At 39.4% G+C, this 18,678-nt stretch overlaps 1 protein-coding gene across 1 annotated transcript in view; it reads left to right on the top strand.

Annotated features, from left to right (window-relative positions):
* The window catches only part of Tmem131 (transmembrane protein 131), a 197,345-nt gene that overhangs the window by 50,705 nt on the left and 127,962 nt on the right, over window positions 1-18,678 (top strand). The window contains exons 2-3 of the mRNA XM_004669801.2: window positions 3,600-3,661; window positions 17,067-17,107. Of these exons, the coding sequence (XP_004669858.2) occupies window positions 3,600-3,661; window positions 17,067-17,107 (103 nt within the window). The remainder of the gene's footprint in view (window positions 1-3,599; window positions 3,662-17,066; window positions 17,108-18,678) is intronic.

Genomic DNA, 18,678 nt, shown 5'->3' with positions numbered 1-18,678 from the left:
TTTAATTTCAGCTGGGCATGGTGGCACACACCTTTTGATCCCAGGATGTGAGAGACAGAAGTAGGAGGATGACTGTGAGTTCAAGCCACCCTGAAAAATGCATAGTGAATTCCAGGTCAGCAAGACCCTACTTTGGAATACAACTAAATAAATAAAAATTATATATATATATATTTGCAAGGAGAGAATGGATGAGTGCATGAATATATGGGCATGCCAGAGCCTCTAGCCACTGCAAACAAACTCCAGACATATGCACCATTTTTTGCATCCTGCTTTACATGGGCATTGGGGAATTGAACTTGGGTCAATAGGCTTTGAGGGAAACACCTTAACTGCTGAGTCATTTCTCCAGCCCAGAAGTTACCTTCCTGATAACAAAGTTTCTACATAAATTATTTGTAGTTTTGTATGAAGATTTTTTTCTCCAAAATTTATTTATTTAATAATTTATTTATACTAATATTAACAGTATAAGTGGATATTTATTTTATACTTGGTTTTATAATCCAGTGTTGTAGTCAGCTTCACCTTGCTAGAATGAACCTCCACACCAGACATAGCTTATGGGAGGAATGGGACTTATGTGATGCTTACAGATCCAGGGCAAGTTCTACAATGGCAAAAGAGGCTGGCCTCCATTCAGATCCATGCAGAGAGAGAAAGCCAGCACCACAAACAGGCAAGCACAAAACCAACAAAAACAGTAGTGACCCAAGCAGGGCTCAAGTGCTCTGCATACCTTTGGTCTAGAAATCAGATCTACCCCAGTGACACCTCCTCTAGCCATGTGGCTGGAGACAAGCTTTTTGTTGTTGTTGTTGTTGTTGTTTTGAGGCAAGGCCTCACCCTAGCCCAGGCTGACCTAGAATTTATTCTGTAGTTTCAGGGTGGCCTTGAACTCACAGCAATCCTCCTACCTCTGCCTCCCAAGGACTGGGATTAATGACACGTGCCACCACGACCAACAAGATAAGCTTTTTAGTAAAACTCCTGAGTCTATTGAAGGACATTCAAACTACCACATCCAGTAATCCTTCATTTTGTTGCTCAGGTGTTTTAGTTTTTCAATCTATAGATTCAGTACAGTCCCACCAAAATTTCAGTAGAATTTCTGTGCCATTCTTCACAAATAAAGAAGAATATCTTAAAACTTATATGGAAGCATAAAAGACTATGGATAGACAAAGTAATTCTGAGCAAAAACGATAATGCTGCAGATACCACTATACATGTTGTCCAGTTACACTACAGAACCATAATAGAGACAGTATGATAATAGCATGAAAACAGACTTGTGGATCAGTGGAATAAAATAGATCTAGATATAAATACATGCAAGTACAGCCACTTGGTTTTTGACAAAGATGTCATAAACACACATTGAAGAGGGGAAAAATGCTGGGAAGGTTGGATATCCATCTGCATATAGATTATTAGCTCTTACCCTGCATAAAACTCAACTCCAGGTGGATCAAAGTTCTTAATGCATGACCTAACCCTCTAAAATTACACATAGGCAAGGACTTTCTAAATAGGACTTCAGTTGCTTAGAAAGTAAGGCCAGTAATTGATAAATGGGACCTAATGAAATTAAAAGCTTCTATATAGCAAAGGAAACAGTTCTTTTCAGAGGCAGTCTCTAAGATATAAGAAAATCTTTGGTAGCTATACATCTGACAGAGTATCAATATCTGTAGTACACAAAGAACTCAAAAAGCTAAACAAGAAATCAACCCAATCAATAAAGGGGCTAACACAACAAACAGATAGTTCTCAAAAGCCTTTAATTTCAGCACTCTGGAGGCAGACGTAGGAGGATGGCTGTGAGTTGAAGGCCAGCCTAGGACTACATCGTGAATTCCAGGTCAGCCTGGGATAGAATGGGACCTTACCTTGAAAAGAAAAGGTGAAATATAAATGGCCAATAAACATGAAAAATGTTCATCCTCACTAAGCCATCAGTGCAGTTCAAATCAAACACCACTGAGATTCCATCTTACCCTAGGCAGAATGACAATTATGAAGAAAACAAATCACAAATGGTGTCAAGGATATGAACGGAAGGGAACCCTTCTACATTACTGGTGGGAATGTAAAGTATTTTAGCCACTGTGGAAGCAGTATAGAGGTTTCCCCCAAACCTGAAAATAGACCTGCCATATGACTCAGCTCTACCACTGTTAAGGACTCAAAAGATACATCAACGTAGTACTATTCATAATAGTAAGTTATTGAACCAACCCTAGTTATCCATTAATGGATAGATAGATAAAGAAATTGATTTTTTTTGTAAAGCAAGGAAAATTTTTTAACCATAAAGAACAAAGTGAGGGCTGGAGAAATGGCTCAGCAGTTAAGGGTACTTGCTTGCAAGGCTAGTACCCATATAAAGCCAGATGTGCAGTGATACATACACCTGGCATTTGTTCGCAGTGCCAAGAGGTCCTGACATGCTCCTTCTGTCCCTCCCTCCTCTCTGTGCTTGCAAATGAATAAACAAAAGTATTTAAAAAAGAAAGTTACATCATTTGCAGGAACATGGATCCAACTGGAGATACTAAGTTAATTGAGCCAGTCTCAGATGTGGTTCCTAGATTTTATATAGTTACATTAACTCAAGTATGCAGATATGATCTGAAACTAAAAGTGAAATCTGAACAAAAGGGACTAACAGGATGGAGGAGGGGGCAAGAAAAGTGAGAGGACTGGGGTTGAGGGGAATATGCTCAATGTATAATACATACGTACATGAAAATCTTAAAAAGTAAAATGAAAAAAGTAGGAAAAATTATAGCATTTCTTCCTTTCCATATCCCTATCAATGTAGTGTTTGTTTCAGATTTTTAATTTTCTGGTTTTTTAAAGGTAGGGTCTCACTGTAACCCAGGCTGATGTGGATTTCACTCTGTAGTCCCAGGGTGGCCTTGAAGTCATGACAATCCTCCTACCTCAGCCTCCCAAGTGCTGGGGTTAAAGGTGTGCACCACCACGACTAGCCTTTTTTTAAATTTTTATTTTGTGTGTGTGCATGCATGGGGGGGGGGCTTGTGCACATATGCGCTTCAGAGTCTCTTGCTGCTGCAAATAAACACTGGACACATGTACCACGTTTTAAGCCTCAATTTACATGGATGCTAGAGAATTGAATCTAGGCTAGAAGGCTTTGTATGCAAGTGTCTTCTACCATTGAGCCATCTCCCCAGGCTTGTGGGCTTTTTTTTTTTTTTTTTTTGTACTTTCTGGCACTATAAAATGTTCTAGTCCCATACTCTATCTTGGGCCAGTCCTGAAATCAGCCATTTTTCTACAAAGTCTTGGTTCTTTTCTTTGAAGAATAGTCTTAGAACTCGGGATCTGTGTGGTCAGTGTGGTTTTAAGTAAGTAGCATTTTGTTGATTGGTTTTTATTAGGGTGCTAAGGATTGAACTCAGGACCTTCACACATGCTAAGCAAATGCTGTGTCATTGAGTTACATCCCCTAACAAGTAATGTGTTTTGAAATATAAAATTGTATTAGCTAACTTCAAAGTAAAAGACTGTATTAGAATTGAGCTTCTGATCTCATTAGTGATAGTGTGTGTTTGTTTCCTTCACAGCATTCATGCAGTCGGAGAGCATAATAGAAGTGCTGCGTTTTGATGATGGAGGGCTACTACAGGTAATTTCTTTCTTTCTTTCTTTTTCTTTTTTTTTTTTAGTTTTTTGAGGTAGGGTCTCACTCTGGCTCAGGCTGACCTGGAATTAACTATGTAGTTTCATGGTGGCCTTAAACTCACGCCGATCTTCCTACCTCTGCCTCCCGAGTACTGGGATTAAAGGCGTGCACCACCACACTGGCAAGTTTCTTTCTAAGATGAACTACTACTCAGTATTAACCCTTGAATATGTGATTATTATTTTTCTTTGAAAATGTAATTGGTTTCTCTGAAATACATTTCATGAGCTGTATCTGATATAAAAACCTTTATGAATTATCTTTTAGATTAGACATTTCTTTAAGAAGTGAACTCATTGTATTATTAAAGCCTGTAGGTAAGAAAATCACTAATCAGTGGTAAGTATGTGTGCCTATGGATCTGATGGTATAGCAGTCTGGCAAAATCAGCATGGGGCACTAAGCTTCCTGGCTGTGGAGTCAGTGAGTTACAAGATTGATATGTTGAGCCTTGGTATTAACCTAGAAGAAAAAGTCTTTAGAAAGTGTAAGTTTCATAGATTTTGTCTGCCAACCTTCTACTTACTATCTTAAAAATATTAGACACAAAATTAGAAGATGTAGTCTGATAAAGCATTGTCATTCCTTTCTGACTTCGTTAAGCTGTCATCATGAAACTTCCTTCAGTCTTCTACTTGTTTTTTAATTTGTTTTTATTTGAGACAGAAAGAGAGAGAGAGAGGAATGGGCGCACCAGGGCCTCTCTCTGCTGCAAATGAACTCCAGATCCATGCGCCACCTTGTGCATATGGCTTACATGGAACCTAGAGAACTGAACCTGGGTCCTTAGGCTTTCACAGGCAACCACCTTAACTGTTAAGCCATCTCTCCAGCCGTCCTTCAGTCTTCTCAGCTAAAAAAGTCACAAGAATTTCAGAGCAGAGATAGTCAAAGCCATCTTCACTAACAATCCGATTTTTATTTTGTTGGTTTTGTTTTTTGTCTTGCTATGTAGCCCAGTAGGTCACTAAACCTGTGCTCCTCCTGACTCAGCCTCCTGAGTGCTGGGATTATAGGCATGTGCCACTGCATTTGATGGCTAGCTGGGCTTTCCTTTCTTCAAATATTTGCCATACAGTATGCTTGCCATTACTTACCCCATTATAATGATAACAGCTGTTTTCCAATACCATTGTGTCTGGTAGTGTGATTGATAATATTTTACTTATTTTATATTCAAGGGAAACCCAAGATTTTGGTTAAGAGAAATGCTGAAAATCCCCAGAGTTTGTAAAATGGGATTGGCCCTAGAACCTCTCCTGAGTGGTGGAATAACATGTGGGCCACACCTGACAAATAATACTGAAAGGGCATTTCTATAGATTATAATACAGGCAAAACAAAGTAAAAATTAAAATTAGATCAAGACAATGGATAAAATAGTTCTAAGAATATGGAATGAGATTTCTGTGTGTATTTTAGCATGAATGGAGATTAGATTTTATTTACTAAGTCAAAGAGCAAGGACAAAAGAGATCTTCTACTCTGATGATGAATCTAGTCTGGATAGCAAACTTTTTTTCTAAATTTTTAAGTACCTTTACATAATAGCTATTGAAAGTTCATGGGGTAGTGGTTGTATATTTGCAGAAAGTATCTGTATAGCTTTTTATATTTTATTATTATTTATTATTATAATATTTTTTTAGAGAGAGCAAGAGAGACACACAGAAAAATGATTGATGTGCCAGGGCCTCAGCCACTGAAATCAAACTGCAGATGCTGTGCCACCTAATGGGAATGTGCTTGCTTTGCCTTTTATTTGTCTGGCTTACATGGAATCTGGAGGGAGATCAAACCTGGGTCCTTAGGCTTTGCAGGCAAGCCCCTTAACATAAGCCATCTCTCCAGCCCTATTTTATTATTTTTTAAAATAACATTTATTTATTTATTTATTTGCAAGCAGAGAAAGATAGAAGACACACAGAGAATGAGAATGGGCATGCCAGGGCCTCCAGCTACTACAAATGAACTCCAGACACATGTGCCACTTTGTGCATCTGGCTTTACCTGGCTACTGGGGAATTGGACCCTGGTTGTTAGGCTTTGTAGGCAAGTGTCTTAACCACTGAGCCATCTCTCCAGCCTGCTTTTATATTTTAAAATAAAATAAGAACTAAAGATGATATAAGGAACTCTTAACTTTATAAAGCCTTCTAACTAGCAATCCCTTCTCTTCCTCTGCCCCACTAGCTCTTTAGTCTCTTTCCAAGGTGAAAAGTTGGAGAACCTATTAAATGAATGTCTTAACTCTCATTAGATGATTACAGGATCTTGAGGGTAGGCAAGTCAAATTTGAATTTCTGGAACTTCTTTACATGTACTTGTTCTTTATTGGTTGAAGGAATATCTATGTCCATTAGAGAGACAAGACAGCCAGGTTACAATTGACAGTCCACTTAGATAATTCTAGAGCATGGTTTATATTTTTGCTGACAGAAACTGTCAGCCCATATCTAGGTCGATGTTCCTGTGGCTGGCCGTGTTTACTGGAGCACCGGCTGCTCATGCTCTTTTTGATCTGCTCAAATGCTTAGACAAGGGCTTGATAGTAAAATCACAATAAACCTCACGGCAGTGCCTGCAAATGGTCTAATATTAAGATACCGTATATAGTAAATTATAAACCTACAAAGTAGCTTGATGTTTGCTTTTGTGAATCTATATATTGTGTTTATTCAATGTGTGGAAACAACATTTCTTATTTTCATGTAATATTACTCTGAATACAACGTACAAATTGGTTTGGCCATAACTCCTGGTTTCTTGTGATTTGATTAAAACAGAAGAATGTATGTGAAGCATACCTGTTTCAGGTTTCTTTTTTTTTAAATTTTTTTTGTTCATTTTTATTTATTTGAGAGTGACAGAGAGAGAGAGAGAGAATGGGTGCTCCAGGGCTTCAAGCCACTGCAAACGAATTCCAGATGTGTGTGCCCCCTTGTGCATCAGGCTAATGTGGGTCCTGGGGAATTGAGCCTCGAACCGGGGTCCTTAGGCTTCACAGGCAAGCGCTTAACCACTAAGCCATCTCTCCAGCCCCTGTTTCAGGTTTCTTAAGTTACAGCAAAAGTATGAATTTCATCTAATTCCTTCCCAGATCTGGACTTCATATTACCCTTAAGTAGCTTGGCTCATGCTTTTTTTAAAAAAAATATTTTATTTATAGTTAGTAGAGAGAGGCAACTAGAGAGAAAGAATGGGCACACCAGGGTCTCTAGCCACTGTAAACGAATTCCAGACACATGGGCCACTTTGTGCATCTGTGGGTACTGGGGAATTGAATCTGGGTCCTTTGGCTTTACAGGCACAAATCCATCTCTCCAGCCCACATGGTAATCTTTTAAATCTTCAAAATAATTTGTTAATAAGCCAGTATAACTTGACAACTCATTATAAAGTTGGCCAAACTCTTATTTCCCTTAATTTTTAAAATTGATTTATTTATTTGAGAGAGTGAGAGAGGGAAACATTGGTCCTGTGGAATCAAACTCAGGTTCTTAAGCTTAGCATGCAAGCGCCTTAACTGCTAAGCCATCTCTCCAGCTCAGAAAGACACATTTATAAGTACTGATTAATTTATAAGCATCAGTCCCTTTCCTAACCTAACTTTCATATAGTAAACTAAGATAAAGCTAGGGGAAAGGCTAAGCTAGCCTAGTATATTTGTTGCTATTCTACCCAAATTATAAATAGAATTTTGGGGCTGGAGAGATGGCTTAGCAGCTAAGGTACTTGCCTACAAAGTCTGAGGACCTGAGTTCAGTTCCCCCAGTACCCACATAAAGCCTGATACACAAGGTGGCGTATATGTCTGGAGTTTTTTTGTAGCCCCATTCTCTCTCTCTTTCTCTCCCCCTCTCCCTTACACTTTCAAGTAAAAAATAAAAATAAGCAGAATTTTAAGATTTTGGAATGTAGTTTCAACATGTTCATAGGTAAAGAACACATACAGTTTTGCCTTAAAAAATTCAGGATAGAGAATAGCTTAGTACTTTATTTACGTAGTACTTAGTGCTTTGATTCAGGTGTCCCCCATAAACTTATGTGTTCTGAATACTAGGTCCCCAACTGGTAGCAATTTCAGAATTGGCATATTGTGGGGGTAGTCTTATGGGTGTTATAGCCAGCTTCCCCTTACCAGTGTTTGGCATATTCGCCTGCTGCTGTTGTCTACCTGTGTTGGCCAAGAGGTGATGTCCACTCTCATGGAGCTTCCCCTCGAGTCTGTAAGCCAAAATACAGCCTTTCCTCCCACAAGCTGCTCTTGGTCAAGTGTTTGTGCAAGAACTCAAAACTAACTGCAATAGGACCAGAGTTCAATTCCCTAGTACCCACATGAAGTCAGATGCACAAGATGGTGCATGTGTCTGGACTTCATTTGCAGTGGCTAGAGACCCTATCACCTATTCTATCTCTCAATCTGCTTCTTTCTCTCACTGTCTCTCAAGTGAATAAAATAAAATGAAACCCAAATTTGAGTAAGTTTAAAGTTTCTGTTGTGGGATATAATTCATTGATAGATAGATACATAGAAAAGAAAAAGAAGGAAGGGAAGTAGGAAGGGAGGGAAAGAGAGAGAGGGAGGGAGGGAAGAAGAGACAGAATGAATGAATGAAGGAAGGAAGGGCTGGAGAGATGGCTCAGTAGTTTAGAAACTTGCCTTCAAAGCCTAACAACCCAGGTTTGATTCCCCAGTACCCACATTAAAGCCAGATGCACAAAGTGGCCCATGCATCCGGAGTTTGTTTGCAGCGGCTGGAAGCCCTGGTGAGCCCATTCATTTATTCTCTCACTCTCTTTCTTTGCAAATAAAGTTAAAAAAAAAAATGATGGGTTGGAGAGATGGCTTAACAGTTCAGGAGCTTGCCTGTGAAGCCTAAGGACCCATGTCTGACTTTCCAGATCCCACGTAAACAAGACACACAAAGGTGAGGCAAGCAGAAGGTCACATGTGCCCATGAGGTGGCACAGGCATCTGGAGTTCAGTTGTAGTGGCCGAGGCCCTCACACACCAGTTTTTAATCTCTCTCAAATAAAAATAAGGGCTGGAGAGATAGCTTAAGGGTTAAGCACTTGCCTGTGAAGCCTAAGGACCCCGGCTCAAGGCTCGATTCCCCAGGACCCATGTTAGCCAGATGCACAAGGGGTCACATGTATCTGGAGCTCATTTGCAGTGGCTGGAGGCCTTAGCACACCCATCCCCCCCCCCATCTGTTGCTCTCAAATAAATAAATAAAATAAACAAATTAAAAATATAAAGTGGAAAAGAATGAATGAAAGAATGTAGTGGAGGGGGGTTGTATAGCAAATACTTGAGTTAGTACCAGCCAGCTTAAATGCTTAAAGCGAAACATAGGACAGCACTTTCAGAAGTTCTCCCTTAAGCTCTGTCCCAACCAGTAGCCCCAGAAGTTAGCCATTACTCTGGATTTCAAAGTAATTTCCTTTCTTTGTAGTTTAACTATCTGGGTATATAATCTTTAGGTACTGTAGTTCCACTTGTGGTTGCAAATTCATACCTTCTTTGAAAAGTTTCTCCATGATGATGTAACTTAACTGCTCTCATTGCAGAATAATGCTGTGATATTTGGATATGCCCAATTTAGTTATCATTTAGGTGATGTCTAATGAATAGAAATTCATTATTTTCATAAAATTGATTCTGTCTTTTCTTATTTTAGTATGTTTGTGTCTTAGTAGAAAAACATGAAGCTCTTCTGTGGAAAATTTAAAAAGTTTAAAATTTTATTCCTCATCCTTCACAATTATACCAACCAGGAATGATTGTTGTTGGTGGTGGTGGTCAGGCTTTATTTTTTTCATATTCAGTTTTTCCAGCAACTTTTACTAGATATTGGCCAAAACTTTATTTCCCTAGTATTCTCCAGTGGCATTCTGTCCTTAAACCAGCTCTTCATGTATATGTGAGTTTGTGTCAATGCCATTTTATGTATTCTGCTTGTCTGCCCTAATCTTTGCACCATCATGTCATAGTAAGTTTAGTTTTATGGTTTTGATATTTGGCAGGTCTTTCACTGTTGTTTTTCAGTGATTCCTTGATTACCCTTCAACCCTTCCATGTTCACACTTAAAATCTATATATACAAATACACATTCTTGGGATTTTTATTTTTATTAGGATTACACTGAGTTTGAAGATGGATGTGTAGAGAATTCATCTTTTTGTACATAATTTAATGAATTTATGCTTTATTGAACAATAATAATAGTGTCTTAACTACTAAGATCTAGCTGAAAAGAAGTGTAGCATACAGCTTTAGGTTTGTTGAGATGAACTTCCAAACCAGGCACAGTTATGGAGGAAGGGGTATTTATTGAAGCTTACAGATCTAGGAGAAGTTTTATAATGGTAGAAGTTAGCCACCTCTTAAAGGACCAGGGAAATTGAGAGAGGGAGGGAGGGAGGGAGGGAGGGACAGGAGAGGAGAGCAAGCCACATCACACAACACCACACAACATACTTCAGGAACTCCAACTAAGTACTTTGTATATCTTTAGATTGGAATTTCAAATCCACCCCCACACCTTAGGGCTGGACCCTACATTCTGCCCAGTGACACACCCTCAGCCAGGTGGCTGCAGATCTGAATTTCAAACTGTAATATAACACTGAATATATTGGGTGCCATAGATTCATAACCGTCTCACATTGTAAATTGTATTTAGTACAGTTTCAAAGGTCCCCAGTCTTTACCAACTTCAGTTCCAAAGTCTCAAATTTCCTTTGAGATTTAAGATTATCTCTTAGCTATGAGTCCTGTGAAATAAGTTATATACTTTCAACAAAAAAAGGCACAGAGTGAACATTTTTAACTGGTATAAGGCATGGGAAGGAAAGATTAGAACAGTGTAAACTCAGCAACCATCAAGCAAACATTAAACTTTTGTAGTTTAAGTCCAGTGACTGGCAGTCTTTGTATCTTCTAATTTTGCCCCTCCAGCTGGATTGAGTAGCCAGGGAAAACTGTCATCTCTAGTCAATAGCCTGCATGGTAGCCCTTGTACAGTCCTGGTATATCCAAAACATCTTTGGGTCTCCATGCAAACCATGGTCCATATTCCAAAGGCTTTGTCAGCCTATTCATGAGGGTCATCACACTGTCTGTGTGTCACATCTTAGCAGTGGCTCCTGGAACCACTCCATGTATTTTTCATCAGGTGTGCAGGACACAGTCATATTTTATATATATTTTATTTATTTGTTTGAGAGCCACAGAGAAAGAGACACAGGGAGAGAATAGCCATGCCAGTTGCCTCCAGCCACTGCAAACAAACTCCAGACACATGCGCCCCATTGTGCATCTGGCTAACGTGGGTCCTGGGGAATCAAACCTTGAACCAGGGTCCTTAGGCTTCATAGGCAAGTGCTTAACCACTAAGCTATCTCTCCAGCCCCATAGCCATATATATATATATATGTGTATATATATATATATATATATATATATATATATGAAAAAAAAAGGTTTATTTTGGATCACAGGCTCAAGGGGGAAGCTCTATGATGGCATGAGCAGAGAGTCGACATCACCCCCTGGCCAACATAAGGTAGACAATAGCAACAGGAGAGTGTGCCAAAAACTGGCTATAATACCCATAAGCCCACCTCAACAATACACTGCCTCTAGCAGGCGTTTATTCCCAAATCTCCATCAGCTGGGAACCTAGCATTCAGAACACCTAAGTTTATGGGGGTCACTTGAGTCAAACCACCACATTCCACTCCTGGCCCCCATAAACTGATATCCATCCATGATGTAATGTAAAATGCAATGCATCCAGTCCATCTTTAAAAGTCCCCATAGTTTTCATCAATCCTAATGATATCCAAACATCCCCACAATCCAAGATCTTTTTTTTTTCCTTTTCACAATTTTTATTAACATTTTCCATGATTATAAAAAATACCCCATGGTAATACCCTCCCCCCAATAGCCATATTTTTAATTCAGAGATGAAATAAATCATGACCTTGAAGAGCAGGTTCCTTCTCTAGTCGGGTCTTTCCAAAAGAGTTTGTATGTCCTATCATAGTCTTTTCTCAGACATCCTCCCCATTGTTTTAATGTAAAGCAGTTGGACCATCTTCCTTAGATTGCTAATGTGTTAACAATAGCAGCTTCAGTAACCTAAAACCAGTCTCATTGCCTGTAATTTTAACTTATTTGAGGTTTTCCAACTTAAAATCTTTAATCTCTCAATCCAGTATTTTTAGCCAAGCACATCAGTCCATTAAAAATTTAACATTGAAGACTGGTGTGGTGGTGCACACCTTTAATCCCAGCACTCAGGAGGCAGAGGTAGGAGGATCACCATGAGTTTGAGGCCACCCTGAGACTACCTAGTTAATTCCAGGTTAGCCTGGGCCAAAATGAGACCCTACCTTGAAAAATTAAAATCAAAATAAAAATTTAAAAAACTAACCTTGATCAAATTCTCTAGGCCTGGGCAGCAGAATGTAGCTAGACTTTATGTCAGTAGCCCAATTCTAACAAAGTTCTCTGGAGTCTTTCCTTTTACTTAGAAAGTTCATAAGCCAACCCTCCAAGTTCACTTCTCTCTGTACATAGCATTTTAAAACTTTCATCAGAACAGTCAATAAAACTTGGCTTACTACTATAGAAGGTGTCTTCAGTTATAAGCACCAAGTCCATGCTTGTTCCTCCAAAACAAATGTTACAAAAGACCAAAATCCATATGGTCAAATTTATCTCACTCCACTTCTGGTACCACTTTCTGTAGCAGACAGCTTCAGGTTCTGAGATGAACTTCCAAACCAGTCACAGTTATGGAGGAAGGGATATTTACTGAAGCTTACAGATCCAGGGGAAGTTCCATAATGATAGAAGTTGGCCCCTTCTTAAAGGACCAGGCCAGGAGGGGGGTGGGGGGAGAAACCACACCACACAGCACACTTCAGGATTTCTAAGCACTTTGTATATCCTTAGAATGGAATTTCAAATCCACCCCTACACCTTAGGGCTGGACCCTAAGTTCTGCCCAGTGACACCTCCTTGAGCCAGGTGGCTGCAGATCTGAATTACAGACTGTAATAAAACACTGAATTATATGGGCGGGGGATCTATTTAAAGTACCACAAGAAGTTTAGCATCTTCTACTGTGGTCTACTTCCCATCCTGTGGTCTTACAATCTTTCTGCCCCTTCTTCTCTAATGTTTCCTGAGCCTTAGCATGAATGTTACAAGTCCTTTAGTGTCACCTGCTCTGCATCCTCTGATTTTCTACTTTGATGAGTTTTGAGTCTCTTCGGTATCTACCCCCATCCCCCTGGAGGAGGTTTTTAGGCTATCAGTGAGAGCAGCACTCAATATTTAATCTGCCACTTCTATAATTATCTCCCGGGCCTTGGCAAATGTGATAGAGATGTTGAGTCATTTCTTTTAGGAACCATTCGCCATGATATGGTAAGTCATCCATGTGAAGAGGTTATTTGTAGGTCTCCCATCTCCAGTCCCAGCTGAACTCCCAGATAACACTGTCATTATCCCATCATGTGAATAAGCCTCTTGGACAACGAGCACATGTGTACCCTCAGATGAATGCAGCTTGAATTCACACCTGACTTCAGCCACAAGAAGGACATGAATGAGAACCAACCATGCGACTATAATAAATTGTTCTATGCCGCTTAACTGTGGAAAGGCTTATTTTGTAGCAGTTGATAACCAGAACAGTGATGTCATCTAAAACATGGCTGGTTCTCATTCAATTTCTTCCACTGTTTGAGAAATCTGTTTTTGCATATCTATGTAATGAGACAAATTGAAGTTCTGGATACCAAAGCTTGGCAGAACTTCTTAGTTGGTAAACATATGCATGTGCCTAAAGAGTGAGGTATCCTGATGACAGAGGGCACAGAAGCTCTGTGTTTAGAATACTATGCTCTGGGTCCATTTAGAATAAAATTGAAAATGTTCAATACAGTTTTTCTGACTCTATTGCCAAGTGCCTCTTGAGGGACAAAATTGCCCTCAGTTGAGAACCACTGGGTACAGGGATAAAGTGATCATATGTTGTTTTCATAAGAGAACTTAATAATATTTAGGAGCATATCATTTGAATATTTTTGTAGAGGCTGGTCTATTTGATTGGAACTCTTCTACTCCTATTTAGAGTAGTGTTTTCTGAAAGAAGTTGTTTCTCAGATTAATCTGGGATCTGTAGCCTAGTGATAAGCAAAGCTTGAGGCTAGAGTCCTTCCAATAACCACCTACATGGAGTATGAAATGTGGGTGGGAAGGAGTCTCTGTCTCTTCTGGATAAACACCCAGGTCATCTGCAGCAGGTCAAGATTTACCAACGCCAAGATGCTCTGATTCAGTGAAGTTTTGTTTTGTTTTGTTTTTAACACTATGGGTAGGTCATTTGTGACAGAAGGCCCAAAATACATGATACAGACATTTTCTAGGGCCCTGAGTATTGGTAGACATTATCTTGTGGGTGTAACTTTATATAGTTCAAAGGTCCCTGCTAGTCAGATAGTGAAATCTTATTGTCTTTAGGGATTTCTTTGTTGTTTAATGAAACAGTCATCCTTTTTTTTAGATGGTTACAGACTACTTATTTTTCTTGGAGAATTCCCTATGCTTTTTCTTTGCTTCACTAGTATCTTTTTCCCAGTTTTTGCCTTTTCATTACACTGGTCTTCATGTTGTAGTCATTATTTGCTTTGCCTTTATCCTATTTTTGACATTAGATCTATTTTTTTTTTTTTTTTTTTTGGTTTTTTGAGGTAGGGTCTCACTGTAACCCAGGCTGACCTGGAATTCACTATGGAGTCTCAGGGTGGCCTCGAACTCACGGCAGTCCTCCCACCTCTGCCTCCCGAGTGCTGGGATTAAAGGCGTGTGCCACCATGCCTGGCTCATTAGATCTATTTTTGCTGCTGCTGCTACTTCCTCCTCTTCCTCCTCCTCCTCTTCTTTCTTCTTCTTCTCATTATTATTATTATTATTATTATTATTATTATATTTGAAAGAGAGAGAGAATTGGTGTTTGAGGGTCTCTAACCACTGTAATCAAACTCCAGACATGTGTGTCACCTTTTGGGCATGCATGACCTTGCACATGCATCACCTCGTGTATCTGGCTTACATGGAATCTGGGGAATTGAACATGAGTACGTAGGCTACACAGGCAAGCACCTTAACCACTGAGCAATCTCTCCAGCCCCAGTTTTTGACTTTTGAGTAGTGTTTATGGTGAGCCACCAGGCTGAGCACAACCTGCTTCTAAGTGCTGGGATTACAACAGACTATCACTGATGTCCAGTTTTATGCAGTTCTGGGGATCAGACCCAGGACTTTGTTCATGCTAGGCAGGCACTTTACCAACTGAACTACATCCCCAGCTCAAATTGTAGGTGTTCATTATATACTCTAGGTATTAAATGCATATCAAATAATTGATTTTCATTTGTTTTCACCCACTCTGTGGAAATGGATATAATTTTTTTTGTTGGTTTTTTTTTTGAGGTAGGGTCTCACTCTAGCCCAGGCTGACCTGGAATTCACTCTGTATTCTCAGGGTGGCCTTGAACTCATGGCGATTCTCCTACTTCTGCCCCCCGTGTGCTGGGATTAAAGGCATGCGCCACCATGCCCAGCATGGAAATGGATATAATTTTTTGCAAAATGTTAAAGGATGTTTTTAAGTCTAGAAAGTAAAAGAATTTAGTGACTACCCATTCACAAACCACTCAGACCCAATGATTATTATCATTCTGTAATATTTCTTTATACATATATGTATACACACAAATTATATTGCTAAAACATATTAAATAAAATTGTGGACACTTTTATTCAAACCACACATCTTTAAAAAATAAGTATATTTTCCTATATCTGCCATATCTTCCTCATAAACCTTTGCCAAAATATATAATAAAAAATATCATTTCATGTGAGTTCTAGTGCATATGGCTCTAGACCAAAATATTATTTCAAAACAGTGTATATTAAAGGAAAAAAATAATGCTATACTGTTTATGCTTTTTCTTTTTATAATGTAGAAGCTAGCATTTTAGGATAAATTCACCAATAGTGTTCCTGCAGTCTTGACATTTTCTCATAATCATTAAGATCCTTCATCACCTGAACTGCAGCAGTTGTTTCCCCAGTTTCTTTCTTGTCTTCTAATTCATCCTCCATATTACCAGCAGAATCATTTCTTTATACTTCAATAAGGTCATGTCTGCTGATCTCTTACTTCTTCATACTTCATATCCTTTGTTTTGCGTGCATTTGGTATACATTATCCTACTGCCTCTTCCTCACACACGTGTGTATGTGTTGTTGGTATGCACGTGTGTGAATATGCAGAGGCAAAGGTCAGAGAACATTGGTGTCTTCATTGCACATCCATGTGCTTCCTTTAGGTAGTGTGCACACTGATTCCAAAGCTTGCAGGTTTCATTGAGCCATAGTAATTCTCTGGTCTCTGTTCCTTACAGGACTAAGGCTACATACATGCATAGTCATGCCTGGCTGTTTATGTAGTTGATGGGGCATTGAACTCGAGTTTTTCAGGTGCCCTCGGGCTCTCATGCTTGCACAGCAAGTCCCTTACCATGACTTCTTAACACAGTACAACATAATTTAGCTTTTACCTGTCCTAGAACCAATTTTTTACTGCTCTTCTTGTCTCCAGTCCAGCCAGATTGATCTGCTATCTGTTTCTTGAATGCATCAAGCTCTTTCCTTGCTTAGGAGACTTTATATGTGTTGTTTTCCTTTGCCACCTGTGCCAATTTCATGCCACTTTTTCTGTCCTTCATATTTTAGTGTAAATGTTAACTCTTCTCATGTACATCACTTGTTTGTTCCCTTTCACAACCCCTTTCCAGTATTTTAAAAATCATTTCTCAGTGTGTAAAATGTATTTAGTGCTTAAATACCTGTCCCCCTCCCATGGATACTTCATGGTAGCAGGAACTATTACACACCACCACCCCACCTGCTGCAGGGAGGAGGTAAGAGTGGGGACCATTTGTGACATCCTACGAAGTGATCATAAAGAGGGTTTTCTTCATAGGACTTGTATTGTTTGGCAAACTTACATAATCAATAACATCATTTTATGTTATTTCCATGTATTTTAAAATTTGATGCCAATTATCTCTCAGTTGAACTATATAGTATGACCAATCACTTCATGTTGTTTGAGAATCATTTTTAACCTGAAATTCCAAGAGGGTATAAAATAAAAGTTGAGTGTTCAGTAAAATATTTTGGATATTCTATATGCCTATATTTTAACAGTTTGGTTTTAACACTTTATCATTATTTTCTTCCTTTTACAGACTGAAACAACACTTGGGCTCAGTTCATATCAACAGAAAAGGTAAGGCTTATATACTTTTGATACCAGTGCTTTCAGTTTCTTCTGTAGGATTCCTGCAGTTCTCCCATTCACTTTATGCCATTTGTTTTGACGAACAGACAATAGCAAATTATAAGAATATATTTTGGGCTGGAGAGATGGCTTAGCGGTTAAGCGCTTGCCTATGAAGCCCAAGTACCCCAGTTCAAGGCACGATTCCCCAGGACCCCATGCACAAGGGGGTGCACGCAGATGGAGTTCGTTTGCAGTGGCTGGAGGCCCTGGCGTGCCCATTCTCTCTCTCTCTGCCTCTTTTTCTCTGTCTATCACTCTCAAATAAATTTTTTAAAAAATTTTTTAAAAATCTCATATATTTTTCTTTTTTAAATTTTGTTTATTTTTATTTATTTATTTGAGAGCAACAGACGGAGGGAGAAAGAGGCAGAGAGAGAATGGGGGTGCCAGGGCCTCCAGCCACTGCAAATGAACTCCAGACACATGTGCCCCCTTGTGCATCTGGCTAATGTCAGTTCTGGGGAATTGAGCCTTGAACCAGGGTCCTTAGGCTTCATAGGCAAGCACTTAACTGCTAAGCCATCTCTCCAGCCCATCATGTATTTTTCTAAATACTGTGTTTGTAAAGCCAAAGTTAAATCTAAATTTGTATGTCATGCAATTTATGTAGATTGCCATCCTATAATAGTCAGCTTTCTGCTACTATGACAAATATCTAAGATAACCAACTTAAAGAGAAAAGGCTTTAGCATGACTCACATTTTGGGCCATTTCACTCCTAGCACCCCAGGGCAAGAGGGCATGACAGAACAAATCTGCTCATATATTCATCTGTGAGGAGAGGGTACTGAAGTCCCATGAGCCCCTTAAAGACTATGTTCCCAATGACCTAAAGGCCTTCTACCAATTCCCATCAAGCTCTAAGACATGGGCCTTATAGGACACGTAAGATCCAAACTTGTTAAAAGTATCATCCTTGGGGCTAGAGAAATGGCTTAGTAGTTATGGTGCTTGCCCGTGAAGCCTAAGGACCCATATTTGCCTCTCCAGATCCCACATAAGCCAAACACATAAAGGTGAGGCAAGCACAAGGTGCACATGCCCACTAGGTGGTGAAAGTGCCTGGAGTTGTTTGCAGTGGCTGAGGCCTTAGTGTGTCATCTATCGCTCACTCGCTCTCTTTCTCTCAAAGAAAAAGTGTATCATTTTTGTAACTCCTGGTGACTTCTCTTGGGATCATTGCTTCCTTTTATGGACTGACCATTGCTGCCTTTACTTACCAGGGGTCTGCCTGTGGCCCCAGAGGAGACGCTCAGAGCTGAGCAAACCAGTCTTGTGATTTAAACTTTTTTTAAACACAGGCTTCCTGTGATAACAGGGATTTATTTTACCTCATGCATTATAAAAATACATACATGTATATGGATTTGAAGAAACCTTCTCCACATCCTCACCACCAGTTTCTTTAGTCTTTTGGTACCTTTTCTTATCCCTTAGAGATAAGATAAAAGGAAGATACTGGCCTGATTTCCACATCCAGTGAAAGCCTACAGGTGGTACCTGTAGGGAAATGAATG

Source organism: Jaculus jaculus, chromosome 4, assembly GCF_020740685.1.
Source record: "Jaculus jaculus isolate mJacJac1 chromosome 4, mJacJac1.mat.Y.cur, whole genome shotgun sequence".
NCBI classification, from domain to species: Eukaryota; Metazoa; Chordata; class Mammalia; order Rodentia; family Dipodidae; genus Jaculus; species Jaculus jaculus.
Note: the sequence above shows the minus strand (reverse complement) of the source record. Positions and strands in the feature narration are given on the sequence as shown.